General features: G+C 37.2%; 1 protein-coding gene across 2 annotated transcripts in view; it reads right to left on the reverse strand.

Annotated features, from left to right (window-relative positions):
* Dcaf6 (DDB1 and CUL4 associated factor 6) overlaps positions 1 to 14088 on the reverse strand; it is a 99782-nt gene that overhangs the window by 10048 nt on the left and 75646 nt on the right. For both annotated transcript variants that reach the window (XM_021631081.2, XM_021631074.2), the window contains 3 exons: positions 11254 to 11369; positions 10779 to 10847; positions 10225 to 10546 (listed from right to left, as the gene is read on the reverse strand). In XM_021631081.2, coding sequence (XP_021486756.1) covers positions 10225 to 10546; positions 10779 to 10847; positions 11254 to 11369 — 507 coding nt within the window. The remainder of the gene's footprint in view (positions 1 to 10224; positions 10547 to 10778; positions 10848 to 11253; positions 11370 to 14088) is intronic.

Below are 14088 nucleotides of genomic sequence, written 5' to 3' on the forward strand. Positions count from 1 at the left end.
AGAAGTCTTCCATGTGCCCCACTCCTATCGTTTCTCTTCCCTCAAACTTTTCTCACCTCGAATAACATGGTTTTAACTCAGTGGAATCATATCATAGGTATCCATCTGTTTAGCCTTATGCAATATGTGTGCATGCTTATACATGTGTGTTCTGGCATGTGTGTGGCCATCAGAGGACGCGCACGGGTATTGTCCTTGTCTCGGCCTTGTTGACAGGTTCTCTTTTACCGTTCACTGGTACATATGCCAGCTCTTCTGCCCAGGGGCTTCCAAGGAGTCTGCTAGCTCTGTCTTCCATCTCCAGAAGAAAACACTGGATTATAGACACACCTGCTGCGCCTGGCATGGGCTCTAGCGATGCAAACTCAGACCCTCACGCTCAAATGTTGAGAGCACTTTTACCCACTGAATCACCTCCCCCGCACATGTTCAGCTCTTTTAGCTCGAGACTGTAACATTCAACCATGCTGTTGTATTGACTGAAGCTCAATGCATCACATTCACTGTAAAGTATTACTTTGCATAAATATGTTTATTTATTACTAATAACATGGGTAGATACTGCTGCTGACTTTCTGTTGACTGAGACTGGGCTTCCATCAGCATACGGCAAATCTCTGGTGAACATGTGCACTTGTTCGTGTCGGATTATTTCCTAAAAGTGAATGCTGCACTGCAGTGTGCAAAGGTTCAGCTTCAGTAAACATCCAAGTTTAGAACATGACTGTACAAACTCATACTGTTACAAGCAGTGTATTGGAGTTCTAGAACATAATATTAAGCAATACATATTAAATTTAAAATATGTATAAAGCTGTGACTTGGAAAAAGTCTTGGGGAAGCTGGGTTCTCCTACACACCTTTAATCCCAGCATCTGGAAGGCAGAGGCAAAAGGATCTCTGTGAGTTCAGGGCCAACCTGGTCTACATAGAGTGCTGGGATAGCCAGGGATACACAGAGAAACTCTGTCTCAAAAAAAACAAAATTTCTTGTGGAAAAATTGCAACAGACAAAGACTAGGCATTAGTCTAAAAGTCTAGAGAGAAAGAAATTTATATATTCACAGAAAGGGGTTGGAAACAGCAAATTGTTAGTGATAATTTTTATATTACAATTATGTATTTACGCTTAAAAATACTTTGTTTTTCATAAAAACTAGTATACTCTAAGCTATTGCATCTTAAAAAGCATCCACAAGCTGCTCTACAGAGCAGTTCATTGGGTGAGTACCTGACAAGCATGCTTATTGAAGGACTAAAGCACCAAATGTGGAATCAACTGATCCAGAACTCTGAAAGCATTAATGAATAATATCAGTTATTATACTATTTTGAGAAATTGTTAATAGATTGATGGGAAAAAAAAAAAAAGCCCAAACATGGTAACTCAGCAGAGTGAAAATGTGTCTGGTCAAGGCAGGCCCAGTCATGACAGAAACTGTTAAAACAGCCAGACAGAAAGGAATGTCTGGAACCTCTTAGGAGCTACTCACAACAGCCTCAACAATCTACCCGACACGGCAGTGGGCATCCCTCCCATAACTGGGTAAGTCACGAAACCTAATACTTATCAGCTGGCACAGTGAGGGAAAAGAATGAAAAAGGAACATTTACATTTGCATAAAATTTCTACATTAAAAAATCAAAATAACCTATAGGCTAAGTAATCGAAATACTATAAAGTACATGGCTGGAAATACAATTAGGATACAAGGTAAGTGCATTTCTAAAAATCAGTATAACAAGTTTTTTCCTTCTGTCTGCACCCACGCACCCACATGCTGTGGTTAGAGATGCCTGCCACTGCGCCATCTTTTATGTGCATGCTGGGGATCAAACTCAGGTCCCCCATGCTTACAGAGCTAGCACTTTACCCACTGAGCCATTTCTCCACTGAAACACATTTTACAAAAGTATTAATTAATAGCTTTCACTGAAATTTGTATTTACTACAACTGCAACTATCACCCAAGGATATCTGTATGGAACTTGGAACTTGATTACAAAACAGAGGGTACAGGCATACCTCAATCTCAGCTATTCTGGAGGCAGAAGCAAGGGGATATTTGCTTGAGCTACACGCATAGGGTGTCCAGCAGCAAAATGGTGACACCCTGAATACAGGAGACCATTAGGTTGTGGGACTGTGTCCACTCCAGACTGGGCACATTCAATCCTATCTCTTAAAAATAAAAAAAAAAAAAAGGGAAAAAAAAGTACATCTGATAACAGAGACTAGATGGAGGGTGTGGGCCTATTCAACAGACTAAGAGATAGGGTGAGATTACAGGTGAAAAGGAGCAGGGGACAACTACCATTTATTTATTATTCAAAGAAATAGATAACATGATATGTAGCATTTGTACTACAGTAAAGCATATTTATAAAATACAACACGGTCTCTTATGAGGACTTTCACATCTGTGATAATTTATTTTTCTAATTTATTTCAGAAGAAATTTATAAAAGTTGTCTGTGTGAGAACTCAGGAAAATGTTGTTGTATAATTAAAATTTTCTTCAGGAAATCTCTAAAAAAAACCTAAGCAAGGTGGAGAAAGTCTGATTTCATTCCCTAGAAAAGGAAGGTGTGGTGACATTTTCTGTTCCAACACCAGTCTTTTTCACATTATCTTAGCTTTTTAAAGACCCACTCAAAGCAATGTTACTTTTTAGTTGCAATCTTCATTTTAAAAGCAGAAACCAGCTTTGAGCACTTGGGATAGTTTTTAGTAAGTTAAAAACATCAAAAAGCCCTCAGTAAATTCCATTTTGGTATCATTAAATTAAAAAGTGATGGCCAGTAACAGAATCATTTGCAAAATTATTGACTTTAAATATATTTGTCAAAACAGCCTACAAATAACTGCATAAAAACAAAAAATGAGGTCTTAGCTGGTGAACTGGATTTACTCTTCAGCACCCTCATTGAGGTGGAAAGAGAAAATGGACCCCACAAAGTAGTCCTCTGCCTGCCACACTCACGCTGCAGTGTGTGTGCCCTCAAATGTAATATGATAATAGTAACAGATCCTTTTTAAAAGCAAAAACTAATTCAAACTTACTTCAAGGTCCTGAGGATAGGCTTTAACCAGGAATCACTATAAAGTTACGTTAATTTTTGGCTTATCTTACTATTTCCAAATTCCATATAGGAAACTATTCCATATAAGAAACTATTCTGATTGTTACTATATATTTTACATACTACTTTGTTTTAAAAAGTGATAATACCTAAAAGCATGCCACTTCTTAGTTTGGATAACTTTTTGTTGTTGTTAGCAGGCTTGGGTAGATGACTGTTAGAATATGGGTCACTTTAATGTTCTACTACAAACTGTGTACCACTATCTGCTTTTCATTAGAGATATATTTAAGGGTTATGTATCATTCTGGCATGTGATATTCTTAAGTTACTTATCTACTTCTAAGAAATGGCATTGAAAAATCAGAATCTTAAAACCTAGCACAGAATTACGACTTGAACAAAAAATAAATATGAATAACAAAACGGCTAAATATTATGCCAGTCAAGTTTTTAAGGAAACATAACTTGCATTCTTTCACCAACTATCAAAGCAAGTAGCCAGTATTTGAAGGATATTTTAGACTATAGTTACTTGTCACCACACCTTAAGTGAGCAGCAGTTACATCTTCACACATGGAATTTCTTTTCATTCTACTCCCATGCAGCACATGCAGGTAAATACAGTTTGTGAAAAGCAACCTGTTTCCAATGCTTAGCACTTAAGAGTTCAGTAAGTTCAAAGGATGTATTAACTGTTAACAGGAAAGGTGGTTAGCTGTGGAAAAGAGGACCTGGCAAATTCATCATAAAGAAGAAATAAAGGAGCATACTGAATTACCTCATTATTCTATCACCTATTGTTGTTCCTCTGATATTAAATCTAGTGAAGGGAACACAATAACTAAAGTCACTTACAAAGATTTCAAAGAACCAAATATGCAAAGCATCACAGTCACCATTTTTGTCATCAATCATCTCAATGTAAAGGACTTTTGTTTCCCTTTGTAGTAGTCATGAAGTGAGGAATGTCACCCAAAGAAATGTACATGAAGAAATCAAGGGAACATATACTTACTGAATTAATATTAGAAGGAAGATCACACTGAATCTGTTTTACCTTTGGAATACCCTAACCTTAATCCTGCCACAGTGTGGGAAATGTAGGACTTACTTTGAACGCTTCCAGTTGCTGAACCTCAAGGCTGAACTGTACTCTGGGAAATAAACAATGAAGCTGACTCATTTGTCCTAAGTACAAAATTGGAACAAGCAAACCCAGTACCAGGGCTTTTAACTCCCTAGGGACTGTACTTTTTCTCTTTGATGATTCCTCTGCAATTTTCTTTAATAAAGCAAGTGGAATCATTAACAATACAGAATGAGCTGGTTATAATGAGTGAAGAGATGCTGGCATATTTACAGTCCAAAGAATACTGGCTCCACAGAGTCTGGAAAAGCTAGACAGACAAAACTTTCTATGCAAATGACATATGCTTTAAAAATCAAGACGCAATACAGGATTAATACTTTAAATCTTTAGGAAAAACTCATTAGAACTGTAACATCTTAGTGATATAGCATACTAAGGACTTCACAAAGTATCATTTGCTTATCTTCAGAGTAATTCTGTTTTCCTGATTTAGCAAGAAAAGTCATTCCATTTACTCCACAATGTAGCTGGCACTGTGAGAGGAGCTTACATGAAAATGACCTAAGAGAAAAGCTTGTCAGGTATGGTGCCGCACACCTTTGATCCCAGCACTCTGGAGGCAGAAGCCAACAGATCTCAGAGTTCCAGGCGAGGCAGGGCTACACAGTGAGCTCCAGGGCTACACACACGAGATAGTGTCTAAAAAAGAAAAGAAAGAAATGGGAGGCACTCTCTCATTCCCAGGGTACATTCTGACGGTCACAAATCCAGCATGTGAAATTAATAAAGGAACATGCCACTTTCACTTGTCCTTAATATCACCATTAGTGAACACAATGTATTTTTAAAAATCAATCTATTTTCTATTTAATAGTTTATGCTTTTATCCTAGACAAAACCCGTTTTTTTTTTAATTTGAATTTCTGCCAGTAAAAACATTATAATAGATATATCATGGTTCTTGCTGTGACTCAATTACTATAAGCAGGGATCAGCAAACTGGCATGTATGTAAAATCTTGGTTAGCTATTTTTTATGACCTTTAAGTTAAGGACAGTTTTCTCATTTTTAAATGGTTACATTTAAAATAGTTATCTAAGTGCCTATATAGCAATTTCTGCATTACCTCCTGGCCAGCAATGCTTAAATTATTTATTATCTGGCCCTTTGGAGAAAAAGTCTGGATACCTGTGACTGTTCCAGTTTTTTTTTTATATAGATGTGCTATAGTTAAAGAGTGTTCCACATTTAAAAATATTCATGTGACTATTATGGCCTTTATTTGCTGAGGGCTTTTCATCCTTGATTTGCCTTTTCAGCCTTGATTTCAATTGCAGAATGCAAACCCACTTTATATTTAACAAAACTTTAAGAGTGCTAAGAGTCAAGCATGGTGGCCCATGTTTATAATCTCACACTGGTATGGGTGGGAGGACCAGGAATTAAAACTCACCTTCAAATAAACAGCAAGTTCAAGGCCAACCTGGGGTATATGAGAGCTTGACTCAAAAAATGCAAAAAGAAAGCTAGGTATGGTGGTACAAGCCTTTAATCCCAGCACTCAGGGTGGCAGAGACAGGTGAATCTCTGTGAGTTTGAGGCCAACCTGGTTTACAAAGAGAGTCCAGAAGAGCCAAGATTACACAGAGAAACCTGATCTCTCTGTAGCAAAAAGAATGTAAACAGTTGTGTTATGGAAATCATTACTCTGCAGTGCAGGGACTTCTTGGGTATCAATGGCTTAACTACATGAAACTTTTAAAGTTTCATTTAAAAGCATAAATTTAGCAAACAATAAAAGTGAAAATTAAAATTTGTGAACTATACTATGTAGTTCTCATATAAATAAAAGAAAAAGTTTAACTAACTATACATTTAACTTCCTAACTATTTGACTTTTACTATACTTACTCTGAGGATCATTTCTCTACCCTAACTAACTTAATTGACTTGGCTTTTTAAATGGCAGCAAGAACTTTTCTGGGACACACGGACAACACATTAGCCTTCTAGCCTGGGCATGGAGTGGTCAAACGGCAGGTAAGTGACCTCTAAGGCATGCATTCTGTTAGCTGGGCATTTTACCAATGTGTGGAATGTACCTTAGCCCATTCAGAGACAGAAAGTAGTCCAAATATTGCTAACTTTATAAGACAGTAAATAATGTGTGTTCTTAAAAGTAAATTTTTTAAAAAAATTGCTCCTTTTAAAATACAAGTCAAACTTTGGCTGTGAATCTCAGCCTCTGCTTTGATGCTGTTGGGTGGCGCCTTTTAGAGGACCCTCTTTAGTAGGCTCCGACCCTGTTCCCTCTCTTCCATGGCTTCTGGTGATGTAGGGAGAAGAAGTAGGGGATAGAAGGACACGGAGGGAAAAGGAGCCTCACAAGGAGACCAACAAAGCTAAAGAATCTGAGCCCAGGGGACCCTGCAGAGACTGTTGCACCAAGTACCATGCATGAAGAAGACATGGACCCCCTACACAGATGTAGCCGATTAGCAGCTCGGTCTCCATGTAGGCTCCTGAGTAGGCGGAGCTGGACTGCCTTTGTGAAGAATTCGGTTGCCTGCTCCTTGCTCACTTGTCCCTGGCAACGTGGCCTTGCTAGGCCAAAGAGGAAGAGGACCCAGGCAGTCCTCATGACACTTGATAAGCTATAGGCAGAGGAGAATTCTCCCTTTCAGTGGACTAGGGGAAGAAGCTAAAGGGGAAGAGGGAAAGAGAGAGAAAGGGTGGGACTGGAAGGAGTTGAGAGAAAGGGCTCCAATCGGGATATATAATGAATAAATTGCTAAAAATATAAAAGAAAAAATTCCAAGAAAAGAATAAAAAGAAAAAAAATTAAAAAATATAACTCAACCTATTATCTACCTCCAAATTTAGGAGCAAAAAAACCCACAGCAAGTGGAACCTCACTGTAGGTAACAAGCTGGCCATAGCCTCATCGATAAAGCAGAGGGCAGACCCAGCAGGCACATTCTTTACTTGGGCAGCTCTGATTACACAGAAAGTGGTGCTAGCCAAGGGACACATCACAGAAAAGCCAGAGGAACAGTTGCTTTTGTCACTTACAAGTTTTTGGTAAAGAGCTAGGAGAGGCTAGATGTGGTAGCTTATGCCTTTAAACCTTCAGAAGCTAAAGCAGGAGGATTACTTGGAAGTCAAGGTCCTTGGACTACAAAGTGCGACAACAACAAAAATGGACCAAAAAAAAAAAAAAGAAAAACCCAAAAGCAAAAACAAACCTGGGAAAGACATGGAATCTTGAAGGAATCGCTCTAATGCTGAAAGAGCTCTACAGTGGCCCCAGCCACCTCAGCTGGGTGTGTTTATACATGCAGCATTTTCCTTAGTTTCAGATACTCAGCTTTGCTTTGAATGGCTTGTATACTTTCTTCTCCAATTAAGTTTCCTGAAGATTAGGAATTTTATTATTATTTGTCACTAGTCTAAATTTACATCCTATACAAAGTAAGTAATATACAGGCCAAATTAAGGCTAAGTAACCACACTGTACAGATTACTAAATTGTATCCAGTTTTTAAAAGTTTAAAATCTGGATCTAATCATAACACCCAAATTTAAGCTCAGGTATAAAGAAAAGGTAGTTCCAGGCTGCTATCCATAATTATCAATTTTCTAACTATTTGACCAATTCAACAACTGGATTTTCTAGTTTAATCAAGTTATCAGATACCAACTTTACAGCAGATAAAATCTTAGGAGAATGAGACATAATCTAAATATTATAAAAATGGTAGTGTTTTAGAAAGCATCAGTTAGATTTTCGAATTGAGCTATGTTTGTTAAACACACCTGTAGTATCAAGTAGTGAGGACCTTCTAAGGCACCCTTAACCACTGTGGAAAGAAACAGAACTAAGTTTCCTTTGCTAAAAATATAAAGATGCTGAGGGGTTAGTGAAACATGCCTGTAATCAGCACTTTAACTCAGAACTCGAGGTCAGCTTGAACTACAGAGCCAGCCAGGGCTAACGGTGACACTCTATTTCAAAACAAAACAAAACAATAATAAAAAAAAAAAACAACCAAAAACGTGGGAGGTTAATTATTAACATGTAGAAAGTGTTTTTTATTAATCTTCAAGTACAAATATAAGGAAAGATTATTTGAACAGTATCCTCATAAAGTAAACATTTCTCAAACCTGAGGATGGAAGGTACATACCCTTCCATGGTTAGCCCGGGTGGTTTTCCTGAGGTAAAAGCTGCACTTTTTAATGCTTCTATTTGTTAATCTTGATTCCTTAGAGGCATTTCTTTTTGTCCTTTTAACTTGGTGAGAGGGTCTCTCTAAACTGCCTAAGTTAGTTCTCAAGCATAAGTCTCCTTCCTCAGTCTGCCAAGTAGCTAAAATTATAGGCATACATTACCGCTGCTGGCTGAGCCAGTCTTACTGTGATTGTTTTTTCAGGATTAGGTAACCTCATACAGAAAACACATTGGCTGTTTAAGATATGTATCAGTCTTTTCAATATGAGACAGGTCTTATAATTGACTCATTTTAAATTTGTACAATAATTTTGGATAATCTTTACTCCACATCATACAAGAAAGCCTAGTTTCTGAATCAGTAAGCACCATGTGTGAGAGAGATTGGTGTGGATTCAAGCCAAGTTATGATGCTCTTAACAATTACACTGCACTGCCGCCTTTTTGGCCCTGAATTTTGAGTATGACTTAATTCTGTAGCCCAGAACACACTGTAATGTTCTATGTAGCTCAAGCTGGCCTTGAACTCCTGGTAGCAGTCCTCCTGCCTCAGCCTTCCGAGGACACAGATTAAAAGTATGAGCTTCTATGTCTGTAGAGATTGCTATTTTTAGAGGTATAACAATATCATAATATGTGTAATGTGTGTATAATGTATCATCTTGTTAATTATGTCAGAAATGTATGCTCAATGTTTGATAAACAGTCTGTTCAACACATAAATATGTGAAATGGTCCTAAGAGAACTTGACTCCTGTGTGAATTAGAAGAACTGGATTTTCTGGAACAATGAGTTAAGATGGTACTAACCACACAGATAGGTTATTACATAGATGAGGCATCACACTTTTCTTCCTAGTTCCCAGAGAGTGACCAGAAGCTCCTTGCTAACAAGTGAGGGTTATCCCTACCTCTTCCTTTTTATTTCTTACTCTGAGACAATCTCACTAAGATGCATATGCAAACCTTGAACTTGGGATCCTCCTGCTGCAACTCCCAAGTAGCTGGCATTACAGACCTGTATCACCAGGCCTAGTCATTGTAAAAGATCATTAAAACATTTTATCTCCTAAAATAATCTTCCTTCTGTTTACGTAAAATCTAAGAATGGAAAAATTATACAAACAGTAATAATTCAGGTCTCTATTATTGCTACAATATTTATTTCTCATCTCATACCTTTTCAGTTTCTTTTTATATAAATTTTTAATTAATTTTTATTGATTACAGTTTATTCACTTTCTTTTCAGTTTCTTAATGAGTCATTACTCAATTCTTAATTGAGTTCTCCAAAAGGAAAACTACTATCACACTACCAGGGACAATAAAAAAGAAAAAAAGTAACACTAAAATAAGAACAAGCTTGGAGGTACACATTTTTAATCCCAACACTTGGGAGGCACAGGCAGGTGGATCTCTCTGAGTTTGAGGAGTTCCAGGACAACCAGGGCCACACAGTAGATCTCCATCTCAATAAACAATCAAAATAAAAAACGCCATAATCTCTACAAAGCAATCTGACAACTAAATGTAACCTTAATAAGTAACCCATTAGTCATTCTCAGCATTCATTCTCTTGATCCATAAACTGAGGCACAAGCCTCAGTGGCAGAAATACTGAGCAAAAGACACTTTCTGTTCACTTCTTCAAAACAGTGCTCAGAATCTGTGAAGTCACTTACAGTTTAAAAATTCTATGTGTCATATACAATTGAGACACCTCTATGAAACAACTTTTAAAATTGATTCTCATTTGACTTCAAACTCTTGGGAATTACATTTTTCATAGTCTATGCTAATTAAAAATATACCAACCTATCTCCAGGTCCTGCTCGGTATCTTGCACCAGGAATCAAGACTGGGTCATCATCACTGTCATCTGTGTCCTGGAGAGTAGAGTCCCTGGTTGATGTGTCTTCATGAGCTAACGGCGTGATAGCTTCTGTTTGGGATGGGAGTCCAGGGTTGGAGCTAGCATGATTGGCAGCACTCTCGGTGCTGGCCTGCTCAGAAATCTCCCTGCCTGTGTCAGACAAAGTGCCTTCTTCTGGAACACCATGAGGACTGTCCAGACTCGGGTTCTTCCCTTCTCCTGAGTTAGAATCCAATGGCTCAGCGGTAAAGTTATCAAATTGTGCTGTCAGAAAACAGAGTTGATTATAGGTTAGTCACAGGTTCAGCTCATCATCTTATTTAACTTCGGAGCTGACATGTTCTAATATGAAGTCTGATTTATATTAGAGGACTATGGAGAGGAAAATGGCATATGCATCATTTAGAAGAAACCTTTGCCTCTGGAGACATTACAGATTAAGGCTGTTTAATTTTTGTATATGAGCCAATTTCCTAAAGACAGCAAAACAACTCACCTATATCTACCTGGTTTTGAGTGAGGTTTTCTGAAAATGTTCCTTTCTCTGATAGTTCTTCAGGAGTTCCTAGAATTAAAATTATTATTAAATCTAGCTTTTTAGAGAAAAAAATACAAACATAGCACTCCAGAATTCCTTTAAATAAATGTCTCTCAATTCTGGGTCACAGACACCTTTAATATTCAAATAAAATCTCACTGCAGGTCTCAGCAAATGGCTCAGAAGGTGAAGGGGCTTACTAATTGGAGACCTGATTCTGATTCCTAGACCCAAGTAAAGGAGGGAGGAGGGAGCTGTCTTTACAGAGATATCCTCTGACCCCCACAAGGATGCACCCCACAAAATAAAATTTAAAGTAAGGCAAGATCTCACTACAAAGAACAGAGAGAGGTGAAGCATTGTGGAGCAATAGAAAAAGAGAGGGGAGTATTCGGCACTGGGGTTTCTTAAAGAAAAAGCAAAGTAACCGAACTTGTTTCACTGTCTCCTTCAGGTGGCTGCATGGTACTCTGTGCGGCCAATGATTCCTCCTGACCCTCAGATTTGCAATGGCTCCCATTTCCTCTGGAACTTGAGGTTGTACTGCTCCTAGTATCACAGAAAGATAAGTGATTCTACCAAAAGTTAACATAAGAATTTTGATATAACTCTTATATTTTACAACTTAAAAGTATATTAGAAAATTCAGAATCTAAGTACTTGAAAAGCCATTTTTTTAAAAAAAGAGATCTTGACGATCAATACAGTTCATATTAAAAAGATTTTAAAATGGGGACCCTTTCATTTACTATTTTTTTTAATTTTTATTATTTTCACTTTATTCACTTTGTATGCCCTGTGAACACCTCCCTCCTCCCTCCCAGCCCCACCTACTCTTCTCCTTTTCCCCCAAGTCCACTGATAGGGGAGGTCTTTCATTCACTATTTTGATCCTTCTATTATTGACTACACACTTCTGTGTCTCTTAATACGATTCTCTTTGTCAGTGTGTGTGTGTGCTGGAAATCAAACACCGGGGTGTCACACATGCTAGTAGTCACATCTTCAGCCCCAGTTTCTACTGAAGGTTAGGTTGAATGAAAGCCTGGCCATTACATCAGTGTTTCTGAACTGCCTCCAGTGGGAACATTTGCCTATCCTGGTGTGTGTGTATTTATTTGTGTATGTGCATGTGTGTGTTTACTGAGCATTACAGTTTTGTAGAAAGAGATTATATTTTCTATTTTAGTTTTAATACTCACCTGACGATGGCCAAAGTCCCACTAGCATTTCTGGCTTTTGCACAATATTAGTCAAATAAATAACTTTTAGTAAGAATTCCATTAAAAAAATCACAGCACATGTGTAAGGAGGTTGATGAGAAAAGAGGAAGATGTGTAAAAATCTGAGATTAAAATCAAATTTAGAGCCGGGAAAATGGCTCAGTGGGTGAGGTGCTTGTTGCCAATCCTGAAGATCAGAGCATGATGGTAGGAACCCACTGGTGAGAACAGGGAACCAATCCCCCCAGGTGTCTGTGGCTTCCACATACATGCCACAACATGTACCCAAACAAATAAATACATGCAAAAAAGCAATTACTAGGGACTTTTTTGCCAAGATTCTGTAAAATTTCTTTTAAGCCAATTATGAAAGTCAATTCCATATTTCTTCAAGTGTACATATATTTTTTTAAACAATAATATATACTGACATGGGTATACAAGAAGAAAAAAGTGTCAGGAGGGTTGTAAACCAGCTAAAGTGTTGTCTCCGTAGGATTATTTCAGTTAAAATATTTTATGTTGTTTCTTCCTTTTTTTTTTTTTGTAATTTTAAAGACCATATCTATCTTCCTGTCTTTTTTTCCTTCCTTTCTTCTTTCTCTCTCTCTTCCTTCCTTCCTTCCTTCTCTCTTCCTTTTTATTTTTAATATGTGGGTCTTTTGCATGTTTATACCACATGGGTGTCTGAAGCAACAAGAGGAGGGCATCTGATACTTTGGAAATGGAGTTACAGATGGTTGTGAGCCACCGTATGAGTGCTGGGAACCAAACCTAGGTCCTCTAGACAAACAACAGCAAGTGTTCCTAACCACTAAATTATCCTTCTGGCTTCTGTAAATATCTTTTTAACTAGAAGAGAATATAAAACCATATGGTCAATAAAACCAATTACAATTTTTTTCCTCACTGAGAAAACTATGATACAGACATAAAAAAAAATGGTCACAGTACAATAGTTATGATGATTAAAACATTATGGTAATAACACAGGAATAAGAATCTAGTGGAAAAGACACACTATTCAATTAAACACACTCAGCATAGTTATGGCACTGTAAATCACAGGCAAATGACAAGATTGAACAGCAAATGGTACCGGGACAAAGGAACAGCATGTGGAAAGCTAATGCTGTAACTCAGCAACACGCTTGCTAGAAAAATAATTCCAGAATTAGTACGTAAGTATTTTTACTATAAAACTATGGAAAACACAAAAGTAAGATGAGAATAGGGTATCCCCAATCTGAGAAGGACAAGGCTTCTAAGATGAAGATTACAGGTAGAAATTGTAAAGCACAATCACTGCAAATAAACTCAAGAACGAACACATCTGTAAAACACTACCAAATGATATCACCCTCACCAAATTCTACAATAGCCCAAATAAATCAACAAAAAAGGATGGAAGCCACAGTGGAAAATGGGACAAATTATTAGAATAACAATGTATGGAAGAGTATTACTATAGCTAACTATCGGAGGCTTATCATGTGTGCTAAGTTTAAGGTACTTTCTCTGCAAATCCCATGAAATGTTCAAAAAAACCTTAGAAACGGGTTCTTTTAGGAGTGCCCATTTCCACTAGAAAACCAGGATCTAGAGAGCGTCCTCAGGCTGTCAAGTTAGAGTCCAATATTGTAATGTACTCTACTGCCTCATCTATCATTAAAGACACTAAAAAGTAAGGCCCAATAGTAAAATTTAAAAAAAAAATGTATAGCTTTTACGGTTTTGCTTTATTTCAATAATATATTTGAATATTTAAAAATAAAAATGGTAATCTTTGACAAACTGATGAATGACAATATAATTTATAGTCATTTTAAGTAAAATTAGCATTCAAAAAAATAAGAATGTAAGACTTTTTTTTAAAAGAATTGTTCTGAAGGCATTCTTCCTAAGGCAGCGTTGTATAGAAAGATGAAAATAGAAGAGATAGGGCATAAATGATAAATGAGAACCTTGTGATAAATTATATATTACGGAAGAGGGCCACAAATGTCATTATATTTTAAAATGTTATGATGAACCACTTGGAGTCA

The sequence above is a fragment of the Meriones unguiculatus genome, chromosome 11 (assembly GCF_030254825.1).
Source record: "Meriones unguiculatus strain TT.TT164.6M chromosome 11, Bangor_MerUng_6.1, whole genome shotgun sequence".
Taxonomy (NCBI): Eukaryota; Metazoa; Chordata; class Mammalia; order Rodentia; family Muridae; genus Meriones; species Meriones unguiculatus.